General features: G+C 45.2%; 1 protein-coding gene across 2 annotated transcripts; it reads right to left on the minus strand.

The window, feature by feature from the left end:
- Nucleotides 1-682: 682 nt before the first annotated feature.
- LOC138287351 (zinc finger protein 436-like) lies at nucleotides 683-20,761 on the minus strand. 2 transcript variants are annotated; one of them, XM_069227718.1, is made up of 4 exons: nucleotides 20,649-20,761; nucleotides 15,111-15,214; nucleotides 5,359-5,436; nucleotides 683-4,889 (listed from the first exon to the last, which is right to left on the minus strand). In XM_069227718.1, exon 4 carries the CDS (start codon nucleotides 4,315-4,317, stop codon nucleotides 3,340-3,342), a length of 978 nt encoding a protein of 325 aa, XP_069083819.1. In that variant the 5' UTR covers nucleotides 4,318-4,889; nucleotides 5,359-5,436; nucleotides 15,111-15,214; nucleotides 20,649-20,761; the 3' UTR covers nucleotides 683-3,339. The 2 variants fall into 2 exon arrangements, with proteins under 2 accessions (XP_069083819.1, XP_069083820.1); XM_069227719.1 differs by lacking the exon at nucleotides 20,649-20,761 and adding an exon at nucleotides 16,336-20,592.
- Between the last annotated feature and the right edge of the window lie 8 nt (nucleotides 20,762-20,769).

Here is a 20,769-nt window from a genome sequence, read left to right on the forward strand (position 1 = left end):
AATGAGCTTAAATCTAGCTCTTCTAGTATATACATGAGTGTGGACCTGGATCAGCTCAATGTGTATGTTCTTAAATATATAATTTGGTAAATATATTTTGTTCCAGGTGGGTGAGTAGCACTCAACTTTACAGCTATTAACACAAAAAAGCTGACATACTGGATCTATTTATAGAGCACATGAAAGTAAAGGGCTATTTTATGAGGCGCTAGCGGCATACTATGTCAGTGGTACATCATTTTTATTCACACTCCAGTGGGTCAGTGTGTCATCCCATATTTACAAGGGCATGCAAAGCCACCATGTGTGGGTTTTAAAGGCCTAGTAAACATGGATCCCTTTCATGCATAATGCATAAAAAGGGTATTCTCCATGGGTGTTCCCATGCAACCTCCAAACAGCATGATGGAATCTCATGCATTCCCGCATTCACCAATCTGGGAAAGTGTCAGATTTCTACACCATCTCATAGGTCGCATTAAAGTGTGGAACACAGACAAATAACATTATCTCTTCCCATTTGTTCTTCTTTCTATGTGTGGTGCACTCTAAAGTACACATACAAAGAGAAAAATACCATTCATTATATAATAATAACTTGCACTTTCACATGCAAGGATTATATAGAAGAGATGGTGTTACAGATAAAGGCAACAGGGTATTTCTGAGCAACTTCAAACTGTGCATCCGCTATTATGTTTATTAAACACAGACACACAATTAACACAAAGGCTTTTCTTAGAGCCATCCTACTTCACAAACACTAGTTGATTTTGATTAAAAATCAGATTTAAAAAAAAAAGTGCTTGAGCCGCAGATCCATCATGAATTCACAAACCAAAAGCACAAATTCAATGTACAACAGTAAACACATCAAACTTATTATTTATATCAGTGTGAGTGGTGTGTCAGGTTCAGAGTTGGTGTGTCCCTGGCTGTATCAGCGCCTGTTTGGGTTTGTAAGTGGGTGCATACATGTGTCTGTGAGTGGGTGCATGAGTGTGTGCCTGAGTCTGGGGCTCTGTTGAAGAGTGAGTGAGTATGTACCAGAAGCATCCCCCACCGTATGGGTGACATACATCGTAAGACTAATGAAGTCACCTTTGAACTAAATTCACAGAATTAGACAGTGCCTCTCCAGTTTAGTTTGTTTCATTCTTTTTGCCAATTACTACAGATCTTATACATCATCTGATGTTAGGAGGAAGGTTATTACATATTTATAGCTTCTCACATTAGCTTTTCATAAAATTGCTATTTTGGGCACAAATACACTGACAGGGCAGCTCAGCGCAGCACATAACTTGGCAAATTGCAAACTTGTTTTCCCGTCACCTTGGAGTCACGCCGACTGACTGTACCTCCTTATTCTGCATATCTGCAGTGAAAGCTAGGGACAGATGTCTTATCAATCAACTGATCATTTAAAGTAGTCAGACATCCCCAGTGCCCCCCGCCTGGGCGGACAGGACAACTCTCAGTGAACCCCAGCCATGTGATACAGGACAGATAGCCATGATTCTAGTAAGTTGTTTCTTTAGTCACATGCTGAGATTCTCTGCTCTCATGGTTTCATAAACCATTCAACGCCAAACAAGTCAGGATGGAGAGAACTCTGGATCCAAAGATGTGCTAAGCACATACTGGCATTTAACACCAAACAGCATTTTAATTTCCAACGTCTGAAAGTGACCTTGTCCCAGAAAAAAACCTAGCGTAGTGACTGTTGCATCTGAATCTCACACCAGCTTTATAAACATATCGACTAGCTGCTGTTTTCAAGGGAACCAGGGTCACAAGAACTAAAAGCTTTTAAGATTCTTTGGCTTATTCGTTCACAAAAATACATTCCAGTTTTAATTTTTTTGGTCCACTGACATTATCAAATGACTCAGCCTCAATCTAGTAATCAACTGCATTACTTTTTTAGACATTTGTTCTTGCCTTTAGGAGTACGAGTCAATATACGTATGAAAGGATGACACTTTAACACAGTTCCATTAGCAGAATAAACTGTGAGATGTCCCAATAATTTACACTCAGTGACATAAAAAGATTTTCAAAAACATGCAGGGCCCGATACACAAATGTACTTAAATGTAATAAAGTTACAAGTGCGGAGTCCCCACACACAGGTTGTAATCTCAGCACTCGGGGCAGACTCTCTGCACTCAAGGTGGAATCTCTGCCCTCTCAGCACGGTGCACTGCATAGACTCCACCCAGAGTGAGGAGACTTTGGACTTGTAAGTTTACTACACGTAAGTTATTATGAATCGGGCCCTCTGTGAATATTCTCACCAGAATCTCAGCAGGGTTTGGAAGGTAACAAAGACATACATTAGTACATGATACTTAGCTTTCCATGTTTTCGCCAGGTCCAGGAGAACATTTAATTCCAATATATATATATATATATAATAATATTTGTAGTTAAGCACCCATATGACTATTAAATTACTAGCCCCCAGACGAACCAACAAAATTCTCTTTTGCAAGTAACATATGACAACAGCATAAGCAGGTCTTACTCAGTACACAAGTGGAAAAGCTACATAGATTGCCTTTGCTATAATTTTAGCACTGTACGTTCTTATGGGGCTCTGAGAAAAAAAAAAAGAGTAAAGCACGGAGTTAGTCTGACACATAGGAAGAGCAACATTGGATCTTCTATCATCTGCTATTTGAATATCCCACATAGTTGTGATTTTACCTTTTTCTGTAATTCCTTCATGTCACAATAACTGCATGTTTTTGCTCCTGTCTACGTCCAAATATGGTCGATATTATTGTTAATGTTTCTAACTTCTTTTCCGGATTCACTGCATCTCTAGGATTATTTCCACGTGAGTTAAATGAAGGTGTGCGTTCGCTGAGGACTGTGTAGGATCGAAAATTGATAAAAGTTCCTCACACTTTCAACGCACCTCTATGGTTTGCCTTGTGTGTTCGAGGATGACTTTGAAGATCTAATAATTGACAAAAGCACTTCTGACATTCATTGCAATTATATAGATTTTCCTGTGTGTAGTTGCTGATGTATCCGTAGGTTTAATAATGGATACAGGATATTCACTGCACCTGAAAGGCTTTCCCCCCCTACTGTGTGCTCGCTGATGAATACTTAATGCAGACAAGTGACTAAAACAATTTCCACATTCATTGCAATTGGCTAAAACTCTTCACACATTCAGGCACTTGAATGGCTTTTCTCCTGGGTGTTCGCTGATATAGTTGTAATATTAATAAGTCATTAAAGCGCTTCCTACATTCTCGGCACCTAAATGATTTTTCCACTGATGTCTTTGTAGGCCTTATAAGTGAAAAAGGCTTTTCACATTCAGTTCATTTGACTGTCTTTTCCCATGTGTGTTCTTTGATGTTTCCTTAATGATGAGGAACAACTGAAACTACTTGTGCATTCACTGCAATGGTATGGTTTTTCACCTGTGTGGGTTCGCCGATGTCCTTGTAGATGTGATGATTGACTAAAGCTCTTCTCACATTCACTGCACCTGAATGGCTTTTCCCCTGTGTGTGTTCGCTGATGTCTTTGTAGTTTTGTTAACCGACTGAAGCTCTTTACACATTCACTACAACTGAATGTTTTTTCCCCTGTGTGTTTTCGCTGATGTCTTTGTAATTGTGACAAGCAACTAAAGCTCCTCACACATTCACTGCACCTGAATGGTTTATCCTTCATTCGTGTTCGCTGATGACTTTGTAATTCTGATAAGCAACTAAAGCTCTTCACACATTTACTGCACTTGACAGGTTTCTCCACAGTGTGTGTTCGATGATGTCTTTTTAAGGCTGATAAGTCACTAAAGCTCTTCACACAATCACTGCACCAGAATGGCTTTTCCCCGGTGTGTGTTCGCTGATGTTTTTGGAGATTTGATAACTGGGAAAAACTTTTCACACATTCACTGCACTTGAATGGTTTTTCACCTGTGTGCGTTCGCTGATGTCTTTGTAGATGCGATAACCGACTAAAGCTCTTCACACATTCACTGCAAGGGTATGGTTTTTCCTCTGTGTTTGTTCGTTGAAGTCTTTTTAGGATTGAAAATTGACCAAAACTCTCTGCATGTTCACTGCACTTGTATGCTTTTACACCTTTGTATGTTTGCTGATGGTGCTGTTCTGATGACAAACCAAAACTCTTGCTGTGTGTAAATATTTCTCTCTTGGTTGGTGTACCTGGGTCAGGTATATATTTTTCTACATCCCATGAGTGTGTTTCCTGAAGGACCAACGTGGCTGATAATGCAGTTGCGTTATTCTCACACTCCATGTATGTGTTGGTATTTTGCATGTTTGCTTTTTGATTTAACAATAAACTACAATGGTCACTAAATACTTATCACACTCCATGTTTAAGACGACTTTTTTGAGTGAGTATGTCTTTAGATAGGTTAATGGTTTTGTCCACTTGTGGGTGAAGATCCTTCCTCCTCATGATTGTTGCTAACAGTCCTCTGCATTTTAGATAGTAGAACTCCTTGTCTGTACACTTCAGTTGTCTGGCTCCACTCTATTGTGCCTTTCTCTGCTTGGTGTGTTATAGCCAGGAAGAGTTTACAATAAACCTAGAGCACAAAATTGTGGCCTGTTATTATTTTAGGAAGCAGGGCACTGCTGTAACCAAATCATACCAAACACATGACCAAAGCTGATAATTGCGCATGTTCACACAGGAGGTAGTTTATCATTGTTGTTGCCTTCAGTTTCTAGAGGTCATTTCTTAGTCTTGTGGCATGTACGTGCACAGTTCTGACTTTTACATTCACTGAATTGCCCTTGACTGCGTCTTCCGGGAGGAGTCAGTTTATGTTCGGGTTCCTCAGTCTCGGACTGCACTGATTTTGTGCATTCAAGGCTTGTTTCCTATTGGATGTGAAGAGATTGAAAATGACTAAATGAAAACGTAATTGAATGTGAATATACAACATTTTACTGGTTGTAAACAACATCTCTCTGTTGCCATCTTTGAAACTTACCAAGCGATAGTTAATCATACACAAATACTTTAGTAAAAGTTCTGCTGAACACATCACGTCTTCTTTACTTCAGAAAAGGTGGAGATTTACCAGTGTTCACAGAGTAACTTAGTAAAGAAAGTGCTCTCACGGAGAACCAACGTGCTACAGGTACAGCTTTAAAAAGATGCACATGGACAGTGTTTCTTTTACACACTAACAGACTGGACATTAAGATGTTACTTAAGTTAGAGGAAATGCATAACAAGATTAATTTTTCAGGAAGTAGATAACAAAAGGTAACTCCATTCACATTCCTCTTCAGAATCCGTTCCCGTTTACACTCGACCCGCTGTAGTGCCAACTCCTTTCTTTACCTTGTTATTTGTTAAGTTATCTTTGCCATTTTCTTCTGCCCCTCTGGGTTGGGTTAAGCATTTCAGGTTTCTTCTAAGCTGGAAGACAGAGCATTTTTGTGAGTTGATGTGGATTTTCCATCACCATACTATTGATTCATCTCCATGAAAGTAGTGTAACTTAAACGACCTAGCTCTGACCCCGACACTTAACACAAACAGGAGATTCTTTAGTTCTTCTTAAAGCAGATAAAGTTTGGATCCTGTTGTAGTTTAAGCTGCAGCTCCTTCCAGAATGAGGAGTTCATTGAAATACCTACCTTTACATTATGCATGCAGATCAGACAGACAACAGCAATATCAGTAATTTAGCTCTTAATAAAGTGAATCTAACAAAATCAATAATTGACCTGATATCCCAGCAGCCAACAGATGTGTTCATATTTAAAAATAAAAAATAAAAACTGTTGCTTTTTCTTCCTTTCATGGTATCTGACTTAGTGTTGTCCGTTTTAATCCCAGGAAGGCTACTCCGTGGCTGGATGACCTTTTGGCAGAGCGGGAGGAGGCGTCCACTGTCTGCAGGTGAATGCAGCATTTCTACCTTTGGGCATTTCTTATATCCAGGTTTTATCTAATTTCATTTCCATCGCCCCCCCCCCTCATCCACCACCCGCCTCCACAACACCAGGGCTCACTGTTAGTCAAAACACAGAGAGCGACTCGAAACATGTACAGAGCACAAATCGGGTAATGGCCTGATAGTCAAATGGTCATGGCTGGCGGTAGGGGGAAATCACAAGCTACATTTTTAGAAGCTCACCTGGGAGGTGCAAACAGAGGAGATGCACATGTAAAAGCTTATGATGTACAAACAGGAGACGCAGAAGTAGGTGCTAATAAAGTACAAACAGAGGAGGCGCACAGGTGGGTGCTTGTGAGGTACAAACAGAGGAGGCGCACAGGTGGGTGCTTGTGAGGTACAAACAGAGGAGGTGCACAGGTGGGTGCTTGTGAGGTACAAACAGAGAAGGTGCACAGGTAGGTGCTTATAAGGTACAAACAGAGGAGGTGCACAGGTAGGTGCTTATAAGGTACAAACAGAGGCGGCCACAGGTGGGTGTTTAAGAGGTACAAACAGAAGTAGTACACCGGTAGTGTGTCATGACAGCATACCTGGTTTAGTCCTCTGCAGTAATGAATTCCATTACATTCTGGGAATTGCAATCTTTGTTACTACGTTTAACTTGGCTGCTGTATAGCCAAACCAAGGAAAGTAATGCATAGCACTGACCTCTGTGTCTTTAAAAGAATTGAGAGCTATTAACACTGAACACTTTAGAAAATCTAAATTCTGATAATTCACACAATATATGTCATGATAAGTGCATACTGGGAAGAGAACACACTCAGGCTGCAGAAAAGAAAGAAAGTGAGAAGAGAAAAAGGCCGAAGGGAGGAAAAGGCAAAAAGAAACCCTGCATCTCCAAGAGATAAACATAAAAAAAAAAAAATCAAATCAGAGTTCAAAAAGTGCCTCTTGGCTAACTTCTATATTTGAACACTTGCATGTAGAAATTGGATTGAATATGAACCGTCAGAGGGCGCAAAATCCTCAGGGCTTTGCCCATAACAGACCTTTTGAGGGTACGTCTGTCAAATAAGGAAACCTGAAATAGAGATTCACTTCTTAGAGTTCTAATCTTGTTGAACAGCTCAGGGTTTCAAAAAGAGATGGCAGTAAGTTTATTTAGAGAGACCGTGAAGGAGACAATGTGCTGATCACCCAAAGTGAACAAGGCATCCATGACCTGGGAGAGGATTGTGGTTGGGGATGGTTACCTGCAAAGCTGAACGTGATTCACTGGAGAAAAATGAGTGAAATAGAACTTTTTCACTGTAAACAGTCAGTGGTAGGAGGCTAAGGTGTAGCAACTAGAAAGCAGAAAAACTAAAACAGCGATTAAGATGGAGGTTATATTAGAGCAGAAAATGTGAAAAGAGCAAGTAAGGAAAGTGAGACAACTTTAAACATTTATAAAAATACAGAAGTGAGTAGGATATAGGAGGTCAGAGCAAGTGCCCCTCGCTGCTAGCCCATTTAATCAATTCTCTTTTTGGCCCCACTGGGTTCTTCCAGGACATCGCAATCTCTCTTTTTGCCAGAGTAAAGGCCAAGTCCTGAAACTTGTTGGTAACTTTATGTTTGGCTGTATGTGGAAACCGGCCCAATAGACAGTGACCCATTGTGCAAGGAATCTCTCTTTCTATGGCCCGTGCCACTATTTGGTTCACCTCTGCCCAGTATGCCCCCAACTTGGGGCAGTCCCAGAACATAAGTTTAAATTTCACCCCATCAAGCCACATCTTGGGCAGCCCTCGCTCTTCTTCCTGAAGTACTTATTAATCCATGTAGGTGTTAGATTATGCCTGGTGGAGCACATAGTTTATAAGCTTGAATCTGGCGTTGCGTGTCATTTTAGGGAAACCCCCCGGAATGCGCTCCCATTCTTCCTCAGTAATATCAGTGCCCAGATCCCTCTCCCAGGCCAGTTTAAGAGGGTTCAGAGGAGCGGTCCTGTCAGTTGGCATCCTACTATAAAGGGTTGAGACTGCTTTGTGTTTGCCAGCTGAGGACGGCAGATATGAACATGTCGCCTGTGTAGAAGGTTCTCCCCCTCCCCCCTGCAAGTGCCTACGGATACTGGCCGCTAGTGAACCGTGCAACAAGAAGTGTCCCCCTGGTAGGCCAAACTCTGCTCTGAGAGCATCAAAGGGTATCAATATTCCTTCTTCAAATAATGCTCCCACTGTTAGGATTCCGGCCTCCACCCAAATCTGGAGCCCACTCCAGGCACCTCGATGGGGCAAAGCCTGCAGTGACAACAAAGGGAGTTCTGGTGAGTATGGGGCCCTATTTTGATTTTGTGCAAGAAAGCTTTCCAACACTGAGTCAAGATTTTTAGCTCAGGGGAGTCTTGTTTCCCGTCTCCGGCGGTTCTCAATAATACTTCGAATAACCTAGACCCTGGTGGGGTGAATGCCTTTACTCTCGCCCCTGGCTCTACTCTGCTTGTTATCCATTGTGCCAGCCACTGGAGCTGCGCTGCCAGGTAGTAAGTTTCAAAATCGGGGACCGCTAGACCTCCATCTGTGGAGTCTCTCTGGAGTTTGGTCAAAGCTACTGTCCTCCGCCCCTCACCCAATAAGAATGTCATCACCATAGTTTCCAGCTCTTTAAATGTGGCCCTGGGTATCCATATTGGGAGTACTGTAAAGTGGTATAATAGTCGTGGAAGCATGATCATTTTAAGAATCGCTATTCTCCCTGCTACAGATAGTGGCAAGGTTTGCCAAAAGGTCATACAGGAACTTAGGGAGCGTATGGAACTACCTATGTTGCCCTCTGGGGTATCTTGCGGATCATGGTAGATTTTGACTCCCAAATATGGGAGACAGCTCGGGACCCATCTGACCAGGCTTAGTACCAGCGGTTGTGCCACGGAGGCACTCAGAGGGAACAATCCGGTTTTATCCCAGTTCACTCTCAGGCCAGAGTGTCCCCCAAACCTCTCTCTTGCTTCATCACCACATCTTTTGCTGACTCCTTTCACGATGTAGCAGGATTTCAATGTTGCTTTATAAGACACACCCTGGATGATTTTACATTAACTAAGGCCACACCAGGGGTGGGGGGCCCAACACTAACCTTAATAATGAGAAGCAAATCTACCAAAGTCAGTGCACAGAAAGCTGGCAAAAATAAACATATGCTATGCCATGTGTTATCCACACCACCGCAAAGAGATAAACGCCCCATCAAATGCAAACTGTGTGTTCTGTGACAGTCACATCACGCCTACAAGGCCCGTGCATGTGACCACGAAACTCGTTTAGGATTTCCAACCTTTACAAATATTCCCTTTTTTTAAAAAAAAAAAGCGAGAGAACATCCCACTCTAGAACGAACGAAAACAAAATATTTGTAAAGGTTTGAAACCAAAATGAGTTAGGTGATGGAAGGCGCCTATGTAAGAGTTGAACGGGTTTCCAGAAGCCTCACCGTGCGCTGGCAAGGCCTGAGGACCCGAGGAGGCAAAATCGGTCTTTAATAAGCACGAAATGTCCTGCTATTTGACAGAAGCGGTGAAAACATGTGGTGTGATTACCGTTAGCAATAAATGCAGCCTGGAGGCAAACGGTGGCATCCTGAGGTGAGGCCTGAGTTACTGTAATGTTGGCGACCGTCCGGTCACTAACTTTTGAAACTCGGGCAGTGCTACACATGCCACAGAATCAAAATACAGCAATGCGCCATTACACTACCAGCCCTCTGCTAGAGCCAGGCCAGTGGGCCCTACCAAACAATACACACCTAAACAACAGTAACCAGTATATTTAATTTGGACTTTTTGTAGTATGTGCCAGACACTGCGCTGTGATCACTCGGGCAGGCTCCTGAGAGTCTGAGTGAGAACAACTTTCCATTCCACCCCGGTGCTTCTGTGAGGACTAGCATCAGGCTCAGCCCACGAGGTCAGTAAGTCAGGTGTGGCTGTCTCCTCTCTCCCTCCACACTTACTTGTAACTACTGGCAACGTGCACGAAGAGGGAAAGGAGAGAGGCTGAGCACCAAGGGAAGAATGACTAATCAGTGCACGGCTTCACAATAAAGCCATACGGTGATTGGTCATTAAGCGCCCACAGGAATGAGCCTCCCACCATCCACCCCAGACTGTCTGCCTCTGCAGTCTGCACAAGAGACACTAGTAGCACATTTTGGAGCCAATTCAGACCTTGCTCCCTTGCTGTCAACGAAGCATGAGAGCACTGCCAGGATTAGCCTGGGCAGGTCTGCTCATAGCTCCTTAACTCTTCCCAGGCTCACTAAATCATGCAGGTTACACTTGAGGTGAGAGCGCATGTCGGTGGGCCGGCTGGGCAAAGGCACCAGTCCAACCAGACATGCACACTTGGTTGACACTGTGCAGAGCCCTGTCTGCTGCTCCGCTGTCAGCCAATCATAAAGCCCCACTCCCCCAGGCCTGCCACACGCACTGAGGCTGCACTCGAAAGCATCTGACTGCTGCAGCTGCAGGCAAAACTATATAAGAATGCTGCACAAGCTTGTATTCACAATGATTAATAAGGGCCCAGGGGGCAAAAATAACAGGAGGCGATGCCCCAACACTCAATTGAAGGAACAGCCCCTGCAGAGAAACTGTGCTCAGCTTTAGTAAATTCCTCTTCACATACATCCAGGCATACCCCATGTCAAGGATATGCATCAATGAGATGTTTGCATCCATTAAGATTTGACTGTATCATATAAAAGGTTAACGGTGGGCATTTACAATACCTTTCCGGCTTCTCTGCTTTTCAGTCAAATAGCAAAGATTTGCTGAACAAAAATGTTCTTTTTAGGACATGAAATTAATATAGTGAGTGCTCCTTGCTCATTTATTACACCAGTGTCACTCTGTCCTGTTCTTTGCCTTGAGATACGAAGAATGAATTGAGCAAATAAATTATTTTTTTATAAAGACATTTTTATTGTTTTGAGAAAAATTAGGAAGTAAATATACAGCATACACAAATGCTTAAACACAGTTAACACAATTAAAATAATCCAAATAACACACTTTAAATGGTTGATCATAATCAACCCGGCCCCACTTCGAACTCAATGCACATTGTCTGTGTCTCAAAATGGTAGAAAGTAGCCTGGTCTCAAACTCAGGCTGACCAGCACGGGCAGAGAAAGTGAGACGGGCCGAGGGGCCCGGGCCTCGTCTCTGGAGCGAGGGGCCCGGGCCTCGTCTCTGGAGCGAGTGCCCCCACCATGTGCAGGGCTCTGCTTTACCTTAGTCTCCTGTCAAGGCCTCCCATTTCCCCCATACTTTGTCGTGTTTACTTGGGCATCCCTGGCCTCATACACCAGTTTCTCGTGCTGTGCACACCAGTCCATTCCCTGTCTCCATTTATTCAGGGATGGTGCTTCTCCCACTATCCAATCTGTCATAATGTCTCTTTTGGCCACTAGGCATGCTACTCCCAGAAAGGTCCACTCTGCTCTCCTCAAGTCCCCGTCTCCCATTACCCCCAGCAGGAGTGGCAGTGGAGCGTTTGTCACCTCCTCCTGCAGGGCCCTAGAGATCTGTCTTGTAATTGCTCTCCAATAGGTCTCTATAATTGGGCATGCCCATACCATATGGAAGAAATCAGCCTCTGGATGGGAACATCGGGGGCAACCAGCTGTGGGGCGGAGGCCTGCCTTGTGTAGCCTTGTAGGTGTTAGGTATGCAGTGTGTAAGTAAAAGGATTGTAAGAGACGGAATCTGGTTGACATCGCTAGGGTTCTTGGTGCCATCAATGCCTCTCTCCACTCCTCCTCCCTGATTGGTCCCACCCATCCCTCCCATCTGCGGCGGAGTCCCTCAAGGGGACACGAGGTGTTAGCTATCAGTGAGCGATATATATATGCGAAACTCCGCCTCTACCTAGATTACCCATTAGTACCTTCGCTTCCATGGGGGCGTACTCAGGAACGTGTTCACCTGTTCGCATGGGTGTCAGCAAAGCGTGGCGGAGTTGGAGGTATTTGTGGAATTGTGTGTGAGAAGAGTCCCTGGAGCTCCTCAAAGGACCTCATGTGCGATCCCCCCCAGACGTCTCCCAGTGTAGAGATCCCTATATTATCCCATTTCTGGAACCCCTTCAGTCCCGCCACCTCGGCGAGTAGCTTTCTGTGCCATAGCGGGGTCTGTTGAGTGATACGATTCCACCAACCTGAAACCCTTTGGGCGTCTCGCAACCCCGTCAAAACCACTTTGGTCACTTCCGGGATAGACCGAGGAATCAGGCACCCGTAGAGAGCGTTGAAAACCCCGGGGTAGCCCAGTGTGTGGAGCTCAAGCCGGTATGCAGGGTCTGACAAGCCCTCCCCGACCCAGTCATTAATGAGGAGCAGACCACCATCCCTGTGAGTGCCTATACTTGCTATGGGGTCTCAAACTGCGACCCACCTCATTAATATTCATGAGGTGGGTCTTTGCGACCCCATAGCGAGTCGCAGAAGGTGCCTGAGACACCTTTCTGCATAACATTTTGCGAGTTGCAAATTGCGAGTCGCTATGACTCGCAATTTGCAAGTCACAAAAAGTTTTTTTGCTACATCTGGCCCTAAGTTCCCATGCCAATTCTGGAATGAGAGCAACGTGGACCCCCAAGTATTTGAAGCTATTTCGGCGGGTGAGGATGTTCTGTTGCCAGTCAATACAGTCCCTCGTGGGGTGCAGTGGAACCAGTAGAGATTTACGGGGATTTAGCGTGAGGCCGGAGGCCTCTGAGAAGAGGTCCAGGATCTGTAAGATACGTGGGCCACTTGTGGCCGGATTGGCAATGTATAGGAGAACATCGTCGGCATAGAGCGCCACTCAGTACTCCGGCCCAGCGGGCCAAGACCATCCCTCAATCAGAGTGTCCTCCCGGAACAGTTTAGCTAAGGGCTCTATTACGAGTGCAAAGAGCAGCGGGGACAGAGGGCATCTGTGACGAGTACCACGGCTAATGTGGAACGACTCAGATATAATTCCATTTACCTGCACCCTAGCCGTTGGATGGGAGTATAATAGTCCCACTAGCCTTCGGAATCTGGGACCAATCCCATTGCTCTGTAGGACTTGATCAAGGTAGGACCAGTCCACGGTGTCGAAGGCTTTTTCAAAGTCGAGCAGGAGTAGGGTCTTGGGGGATTGGGTCAAGACTCCGGAGTGTGCCAGGGCCAGGTGCAGCCACCTAATACAGTGTCTGGTACTTCGGGAGGGCATAAAGCCACAATGGTCGGGATGGATCAGCGATGGGAGCGCTGTTTTCAATCTGGAAGTGAGAATAGAGGACAGTATTTTAACTTCGATGTTTAGGAGAGAAATGGGCCGGTAGTCCGAACAATGCTGCGACGGGGTTGAGTTTTGGGGATTACTGCAATTGTGGCTTGTTCGATTCCGGGAGGGTAATCGACTGTTACTCTCCACTTCGTTGTACATGTTAAGGAGATGAGGACCTAGTATGTCACTGCATCTATTGTAGAGCTCCAATGGGAAGCCGTCTGGGGTCTTGCCCAAGGCCAGGGTGGCTATTGCGCCCAGGACTTCCTCCAAACTTATTGCCTCATCTAAGCTATCCCGGACTGCGTGAGAAATTTTGGGTAGGGTAATGTCGTTGAGGAGGGGGTACTCCCTCTCTACCTGTGGTCGGGGCGCACTTCGTATAATCTCACATAATAAAAGGCAAAACTTTGTGCAATATCTCTAGGTGTCTTGGAGGGGGGTCCCGGTTTCGCCTATGATCTCCGATATGACCCTGTTAGCCATAGGGCGCGTGGCCAACCAGTGTAGGAGTTTCCGGTTTTTGTCCCCCCAGCCGTACACTGGAGCCGCTGATGCCCTCCAAATATGTTTGGCGGACTCTAAAACTAGGGTTTTAATCTTCTCACACACCTTTATGAGCTATCGCAAACAAGGGGCCGAGGGAGAGGCGAGGTGCCAACACTCAAGGCGATCTGCACGGGCCTTTAGTCCGGATTTGTATTGGTGCGTGATCGGAGACTCTGTGGGGAAGGATCTCGGCCCCAGTGACGCTGGTAATGTCCAGCGCAGACGCGAATACGAGATCAATTCTGGCGTGCGTCTTATGGGCTGCTGATGTGTGAGTAAAGTGGATGCCGAGCCCCCTCCGCTCCTATCACGCGCTCCCCTGGCACGCCTGGTGCATAGTTTTGCGCTACTTCAGGGGCCACAGTGGAATGCCGCGAACCGCGCCGCCCTCTCAGTCGCGGGCCCGGACGGCTCGAGGTCAGACCCAGGCCTTGTTTCTTTCCGCTTCTCAGCTCCCCAGGATCCCCAGCAAGCGGGGAACACTCCAGGGTCAGCGGGCAGATGTTCTCGGATGAAATAAAGGTCTGCTTCCTCTGGCGGATGGGTCCAGAGCACTCTCAGAGTGCGACTGCCATCTTGACACCCGAAGCCACGCCCCCCAAATTAAATTATTTTTTACCATCGAATCTGGGCCTATTCTAGCTCAACTTGGTCACGGAGGAGAAGTTAGCTACAAAATTACTGTATGTGTACAAAACAAAATCTGTGGTGAAGGCAAACTGTGCTGTTCCATGAAGCAGCAGCCAAGGTAATGAAGTAGATTCAACACATGAGAAATGCCTTACGTCATTTACATGTGCCTAACAATTTCCATTTTTGGGGGAACTATTTTTAGGTGTATGTGTGAAAGGAAAAAATGCAATCACTCAAAGTGAAGGTATCTAATGGCTGGAGTGGGCTGGTCTCTTGATTTGTACCTACTACTGGGGGGGGGGGGGGGGGAGTAGAATGTGAGTGACATGACAACAGGGAATGCGCAAACCACTAATTAAGTATGTTGGACTTGTTCTTTCGACTATTCACATAAGCAACAAAAAAGATCTTGAAAAACTTGCTTCTGGTGGAGCCCATAAGGGAATGCACACCCCACCCAACTTGGAGCATGAACCAATGATGAAGCATGCCTCCTTGGGGACTGAGGGTCTGAGCATCTGAAAAAGATAATCCCTGGACGTAATGAGAAAATATTATAAGGATAATTGGAGCCCAACAAATCAATGTTTTTTTCAGAACGCCACACCTTTTTGTGTACACTTGTGACTTAGGAGGAAATGTGAGAGACCAACATAATTCTTTCTCTCTTGATATTATTTCCAGTGATAAACTTATTTGACTTACCAGATGCAAGACACTCAGTTTGGCAGCCAAGAAGATTTATTGATCAACCTCTGGCACATGACTGCCCTGGTGGGGTGTGGAAAAAATGCTGCGGTGTTCTACAACTGAAAAAGAAACACAAGTACTTTATTCAGGGATCGATATACACATGCTTTGACAGACAGATCATACTTCATGTTTGGTCATTAAATTAAAACAAGGAAACACCTAAGCACAAGAAGATGAACAGCAGGATTGCTGTCTGATGGCATATGCAGTATTTTATGCACTCGAGTGGTAGGAGAGGATCTACCTCTTGCGAGACTTTGTGGCAGGCACTTTTACAGCAACAGCTATAAAAATAAACAGTTTAACAGGTTGCAGTTCTCGCAATATATCCTACTGACGCTGTATTCATTTCTAGAGTTGGAACAGCGTTTCTGCAGTGACTAGGGATCCACAACACCTACTGCAAAGAACCGCCAATCATGAAACATTCCAGATATTAACAAGTTGAGAGTTGAAATATTGAGACTTCTGGAAATGAACAAGAAACTAGGGTGTGCTTAAGGCAGTTGAAATCTGAATACCAACAGCCACATGAAAAGATATTTGAGCCAGTGAGCATGGAGACTGGAGAAGTTAAAAACCACAATAATCCTGTGGCACATACGGCACAAAAAAACGGTTAGAGACAAGAGGCGACAGCCAGTGAGAAATGCCAGGCATGTGACCTGCAGGAATCAGAGATAAATAACACTTTAAGGGATCCAAGTACAGTGCAATAACGGGAGCTGGATGGAAATAAAACACAGCACAACATAGTAAAACACAAACAATAAGGCCAATGTCCAACCAGAGCTACAACGTCAAAGATGAATAGGACTTTCATCAACAAGGCAAAAAAAACTGTTGAAAATATACTGAAGGTGCTGCCACCCCCTTGGGCAGAGATAAAAACCCTTATTGTGTTTGCGCACATACATTTGGAGTTTAAAATTACACTGAACCCGGTTTCTAATGTTAAACCCAGCCATAGTACTCGGGTGTTCTCAGAACTCTTTGAGACTCAATAGATCTTTCTACAATAACTGTCCCTCCAGGGTGGCAAGAGAAATGGATCCCCAAACAAACTTGGGGGGAGGGAGGGGTGTCAAAGGGGTTGCTCCAGGAGAAACAGGTGAGATTGCAATAAGCAATGGGAAAATGGAACGTCACCAACAACTTGTTATGTTATCTTATTTACCTGAGAGGGTATCCTGGAGCTCAAAGCCAGAGCTACATAAGCCATGACAGGTCTTCCGTTTCTTGCAAAATTCACAAACTGAGGAGGCAGCTCTTGTATAAAGGGAAAGGTCGTCTCAGGCTTTAGGGGCATAGGAAAATGCGCAACTGCCAGATCTGGTTCTGCATAAGCGAGGGAAGAGGGTGAGTGGGAGTCTGACTGAGCAGAGGTATCTAGAAGGCTTGTGGAAGCTTATGTAGTTTTTGAGGTATGTGAAGGCCAATGTTGTGCAAGGCTTTATATGTGTGTGCATGAGGAGTCTGAAGAGGGCTCATTTGTTAACTGTGAGCCAGGGGAGTTCTTGGTGATGTGAGTGCAGGGAGGTAGGTTGAGCAGGAGTCTGGCTGTTGAGTTTTTTGTGGTCTTGAGTCTTCTGTGATGATTCAGGCATAGAATGAATTGACGTAGTCCAGCTTGATAGTGATAAAGGCTTCGGTGACAATTTTGCGAGTGTTGGTGGGGAGCCATTTGAAAGCTTCAACACTCTGAGTGTGTGGAATCAGAAGGCTGAGACTGTCCACTCAGCCAGTCATAGTGAGTTAGTTCTCCATTACTAGTCTGAGGTTTTTAGCATAGATGGCCGGGAGGGGTGTAGGTCCAACTTCAGTAGGCCACCAGGTGGAGTCCCAGAGAAAGGGCTCTTTACCAAAGATAACTACTTCGGTCTTGTCTGTTTTGAGAATGAGGTAGTTAGTTTTCATCCATTTGGTGACTTCAATCATACATGTGGAGAAACTGGTCTGGCTATCTGACATGTTTTCAGAGAGAAAATGAGGTGGGGGATCATCAGCGTAGGATAGGACGCTGACCACGCACGCCAATGATGCTTGCAAGTGGGGCAATGTAGACGTTGAATAGGTTGGGGTTGAGCGAAGATCCTTGAGCAATTTGGCAAATGAGGTTGGTGTCTTCTGAGATGAAGGGAGCCAAGCTGACGGACTGGGTGTAGCCTGTTAGAAAGAAGCAGATCCAGCAAATCCCAGGTCCTTGGATGCTGGCTTCATGCAGTCGTTACATGAGGCTGGGTTGGGAGACTGAGTTGAGGCCTGCAGACAGGTGCAGTAGGATGAAGGCAGAGGTGTTTCCTCTGTCATTCGTTGTCTGTGGTGATGATGAGGACGGCCTCTCTTGTGCCTGAAACAAGACTGAAGAGGTAGTCAAGAGGGTCAAGTTGTTGCGATTGATGGCTAGATGTTTATCATCTTTTACATAATGTTTGCCAGGTAGGTTAGCAGCGAGAAAGGGTTGATAGCTGGTGAGCGTCTTTGGGTCGACAGTTTCTTGAGGAGGGCTAGGGTACTGTGGCGTTTTTGCAGGCATTTAGGAAAGTGGCTGAACAGACTGAGTCACTCAGGGTTGCAGTGAGGGCTATGCTGATTGGGTCCAGTCCTTTGGTGAAGACATAGGGTAGGGGCATGAGGGTGGTCTGGAGTGTACCGACTGCATTGTTATTGTGTTTTATTTTAATTGCAATGGTGGGCACGATGGCCCGAATAGACCTCCGAGTGTTTTTTGGATGGGCTGGATGGCTGCAAGGGTCTGGTTGGCGCTCAAAGACAGGGATATGGCAAAACACTCTAGGAAAATGGTATGTCACTAAAACGTGACACGACATTTCCACTACACAACCCCAACTGGTCTCATAGTTTGAGGGTACTCACTGGACGATAACAGCAGTACTGAGTCGGTGACCGCTACAGATTCTACTGCAAGGGGCTTTTTGTGCCGGTGTCTTGAAAGCTTTCAGCTGCAGTCACATATTTGTAGTAGCTGGGAAAGTTTTGGATGAGCTTCCCTTTTGGACAAAAAACATGCAGAGTCCAGTTGAAATGAAGATTTAGGTCTATTAGCACCTTCAAAATCTCCAGAACTATCCAAGCTAGGGAGAAATGGCAAATATTTCTGTAATCAGGACAAGTGGTTGCAGCCAACAGGGCACAACACCAATAGCAGGATGTAAAGAGGAAACATCAGCGTATCTTTGGACAGCAGGATGGCAGATATGGGTCCACTAATGACACCAGCTGATTATCAGTCAATCCCTTGTTTCGGTGTTGGCCTAGGTGCTTGCAAAGAGAGTGTGCATAATCATACCTTTAACTCAATATAATAAATACAATCCCTTGGATTCTCAAAACTATGGCCCAATCATTGCTCTCCCTCATGGAGCTGGGATCTCAGAGACACATACTGTTTCAATGTCAATAAAAAGCTCTAGAGGACAATGTATTTTTTTTTGTAAAATCCAGTATTCCATCCTGGTCGTTGCTGGGAGGCATTTCTTCTGGCCTTCCCAGGTGAGTTTCAAATTACTCGTAATGATGGGCTTGGCGCTGTTTGATATTGTTGAATGTTTGACTTTGGTTGACCGTCCTTTTGCTACAGGGACTGCGGCCTGTATTTCCAATGTTTTTGCTCCTTTCTGTTCAGGGGCACACAGGTTGTTGCTTCTCTGCCGTTCTGCTCAGCAATGTAGGCGAAAGTGTATAGAGCAACCCATTGGGATGTTGTCTCTTTGCCTTTATCTTTAATCGGCATGTGGCCCTACTGAGGGGTTATTCCTCTATTGAGTTGTAAGTATCACCCCAAGCCGATGACACAGCTGTTTCTTAAGCTGGAACGGGAGCTTGACAATTGCATCAGTCTTCAGGAGGTCTGCCCGACACCCATTCAAGTCCTAACGACAACTTAACGTTTTAAAGGTGAATAGAAATAAAACTGTTCTTTTCAATGGTGGAGCACAGGAAGTCAGAACTCTGGCCTACACTGGTTGTCGCTGTAACAAGTTATGAACCTGGGCATCACATTTATCTATGACCTCTGATTTCATCCTTAAATTCAAAAAGGTTTGCTCTTGTGTTTTACAACTGTGGATTACTGGAATGATTGTGGCATTACTCCCCACTCCTAAAAGAGTGGAAGAGGTAAGAGCATTTATTCTATACCAAGCAGACTATCTATCTTGGCTTACTGGAGGCTGTGATGGGAAGACTGCAGCATATTCAGACTATATCAATAAGGCGGACGCCAGTCCTGCAGAAATATCATCATGTCATTTCACTAGGTCTCAGGCAAAAAAAAAAAATCCACTTTAAAAATCCTCTGCCTTATTCGTCAGGTCTTTTACAAAGTACAGAGGTAGTCCAGTCGTTGGTGCCCCACACTCTTACATGGTTTCTGTGATCCACCTAGCAGGCCCGAAATCATCGAAATAATATTTCTCTATTTCTCCTTTCCAGAGGACTTGATACAGGTGGAGGACCTTCGGCGAGCTGGTTCATCGCCGATGGAACAGGCTATCTTTGACCCCTCGACTCATCCCTTCACATTATAAAGTCAGAGTTGCTTCAGGAACAATCTGACATTGTCCTTAATCTCCGGATGCACTGTCCTTTTAGCTTGTGCTTTTTACCGTCTATCTTAAGTCCATAGGTCTGTCCTTGGTCCACTAGAGTCAGGGCACCTGGGGTCACAGTATACTCAACAGCTAAAGCATTTCTAGAGCTCCTGGGCACTAGCTCCTCACAGCGATGTAAGGCGCACTGCAGAGAGCACAGATTTCTCATAGTGCTATTGCACAGATTCTTCAAACTGCAGTAAGATGTAGTGCAGCACGCACAGATTCCTCCTTATAGTGCAGTAGGGTGCAGTGCAGTGCACAGATTCCTCATAGAGCAATACGATGCAGAGTGCACAGACTTCTCATAGTCATGGCCACTGGAATTGTGTGGCAGGAGAGTTACTGCTGTTACTCCGTGTTTCTCAGTAAGTCACTAGTAATAAATACCTATCAATGTAGTGACATCGTCTGATAGTTCACTGTGAAACGTTCTCGCATGTTAAGGGTTTTAAAAACACGGGGCAATATTCTGTGATATTTTGTCGGTTAGTGCGTGGTTTTAAGAGCCAGGCCATCTCTCCCCAGCTCCAGCACTGTCCTCCCTCCTCAGGTTGTGCCCTCATTCCCCAGTGCTGTGCACGGAAGCCCGCGGGTCCGATACCACGCTATGAAATAACACAATTGTTAAACATCACAACAGAGTCGGAATCCTGCAACCACCTCTTTCACATAACGCAGAGGAATAACGGACTAAAAAAAGGTGAGCCCAAGAGAAGGAAAACATCGCATTCCCACCACACCCTCACGTCAACCTCCGCGGGTACATGGAGGTTAAAGGCAGAAAGCCACAACAGAGGCAGTAACTTGTCACCTCCCAACACCCCTCCCCCCGTTCATCCGCCTCCCTCCACAAAACACCGACAGAAATAATTACAATGGTTCCCCTCTAGCGAGCTCCGCATCCAATCCGTGCCCGGGGCAGCAGCACTTCCGCCTCGCTCTCGCGCACAGCTTGTACTTCCGCGTCAGTTCCAACCACAACCAATGCATTCCGA

The sequence above is a fragment of the Pleurodeles waltl genome, chromosome 4_1, assembly GCF_031143425.1.
Source record: "Pleurodeles waltl isolate 20211129_DDA chromosome 4_1, aPleWal1.hap1.20221129, whole genome shotgun sequence".
Classification (NCBI taxonomy): Eukaryota; Metazoa; Chordata; class Amphibia; order Caudata; family Salamandridae; genus Pleurodeles; species Pleurodeles waltl.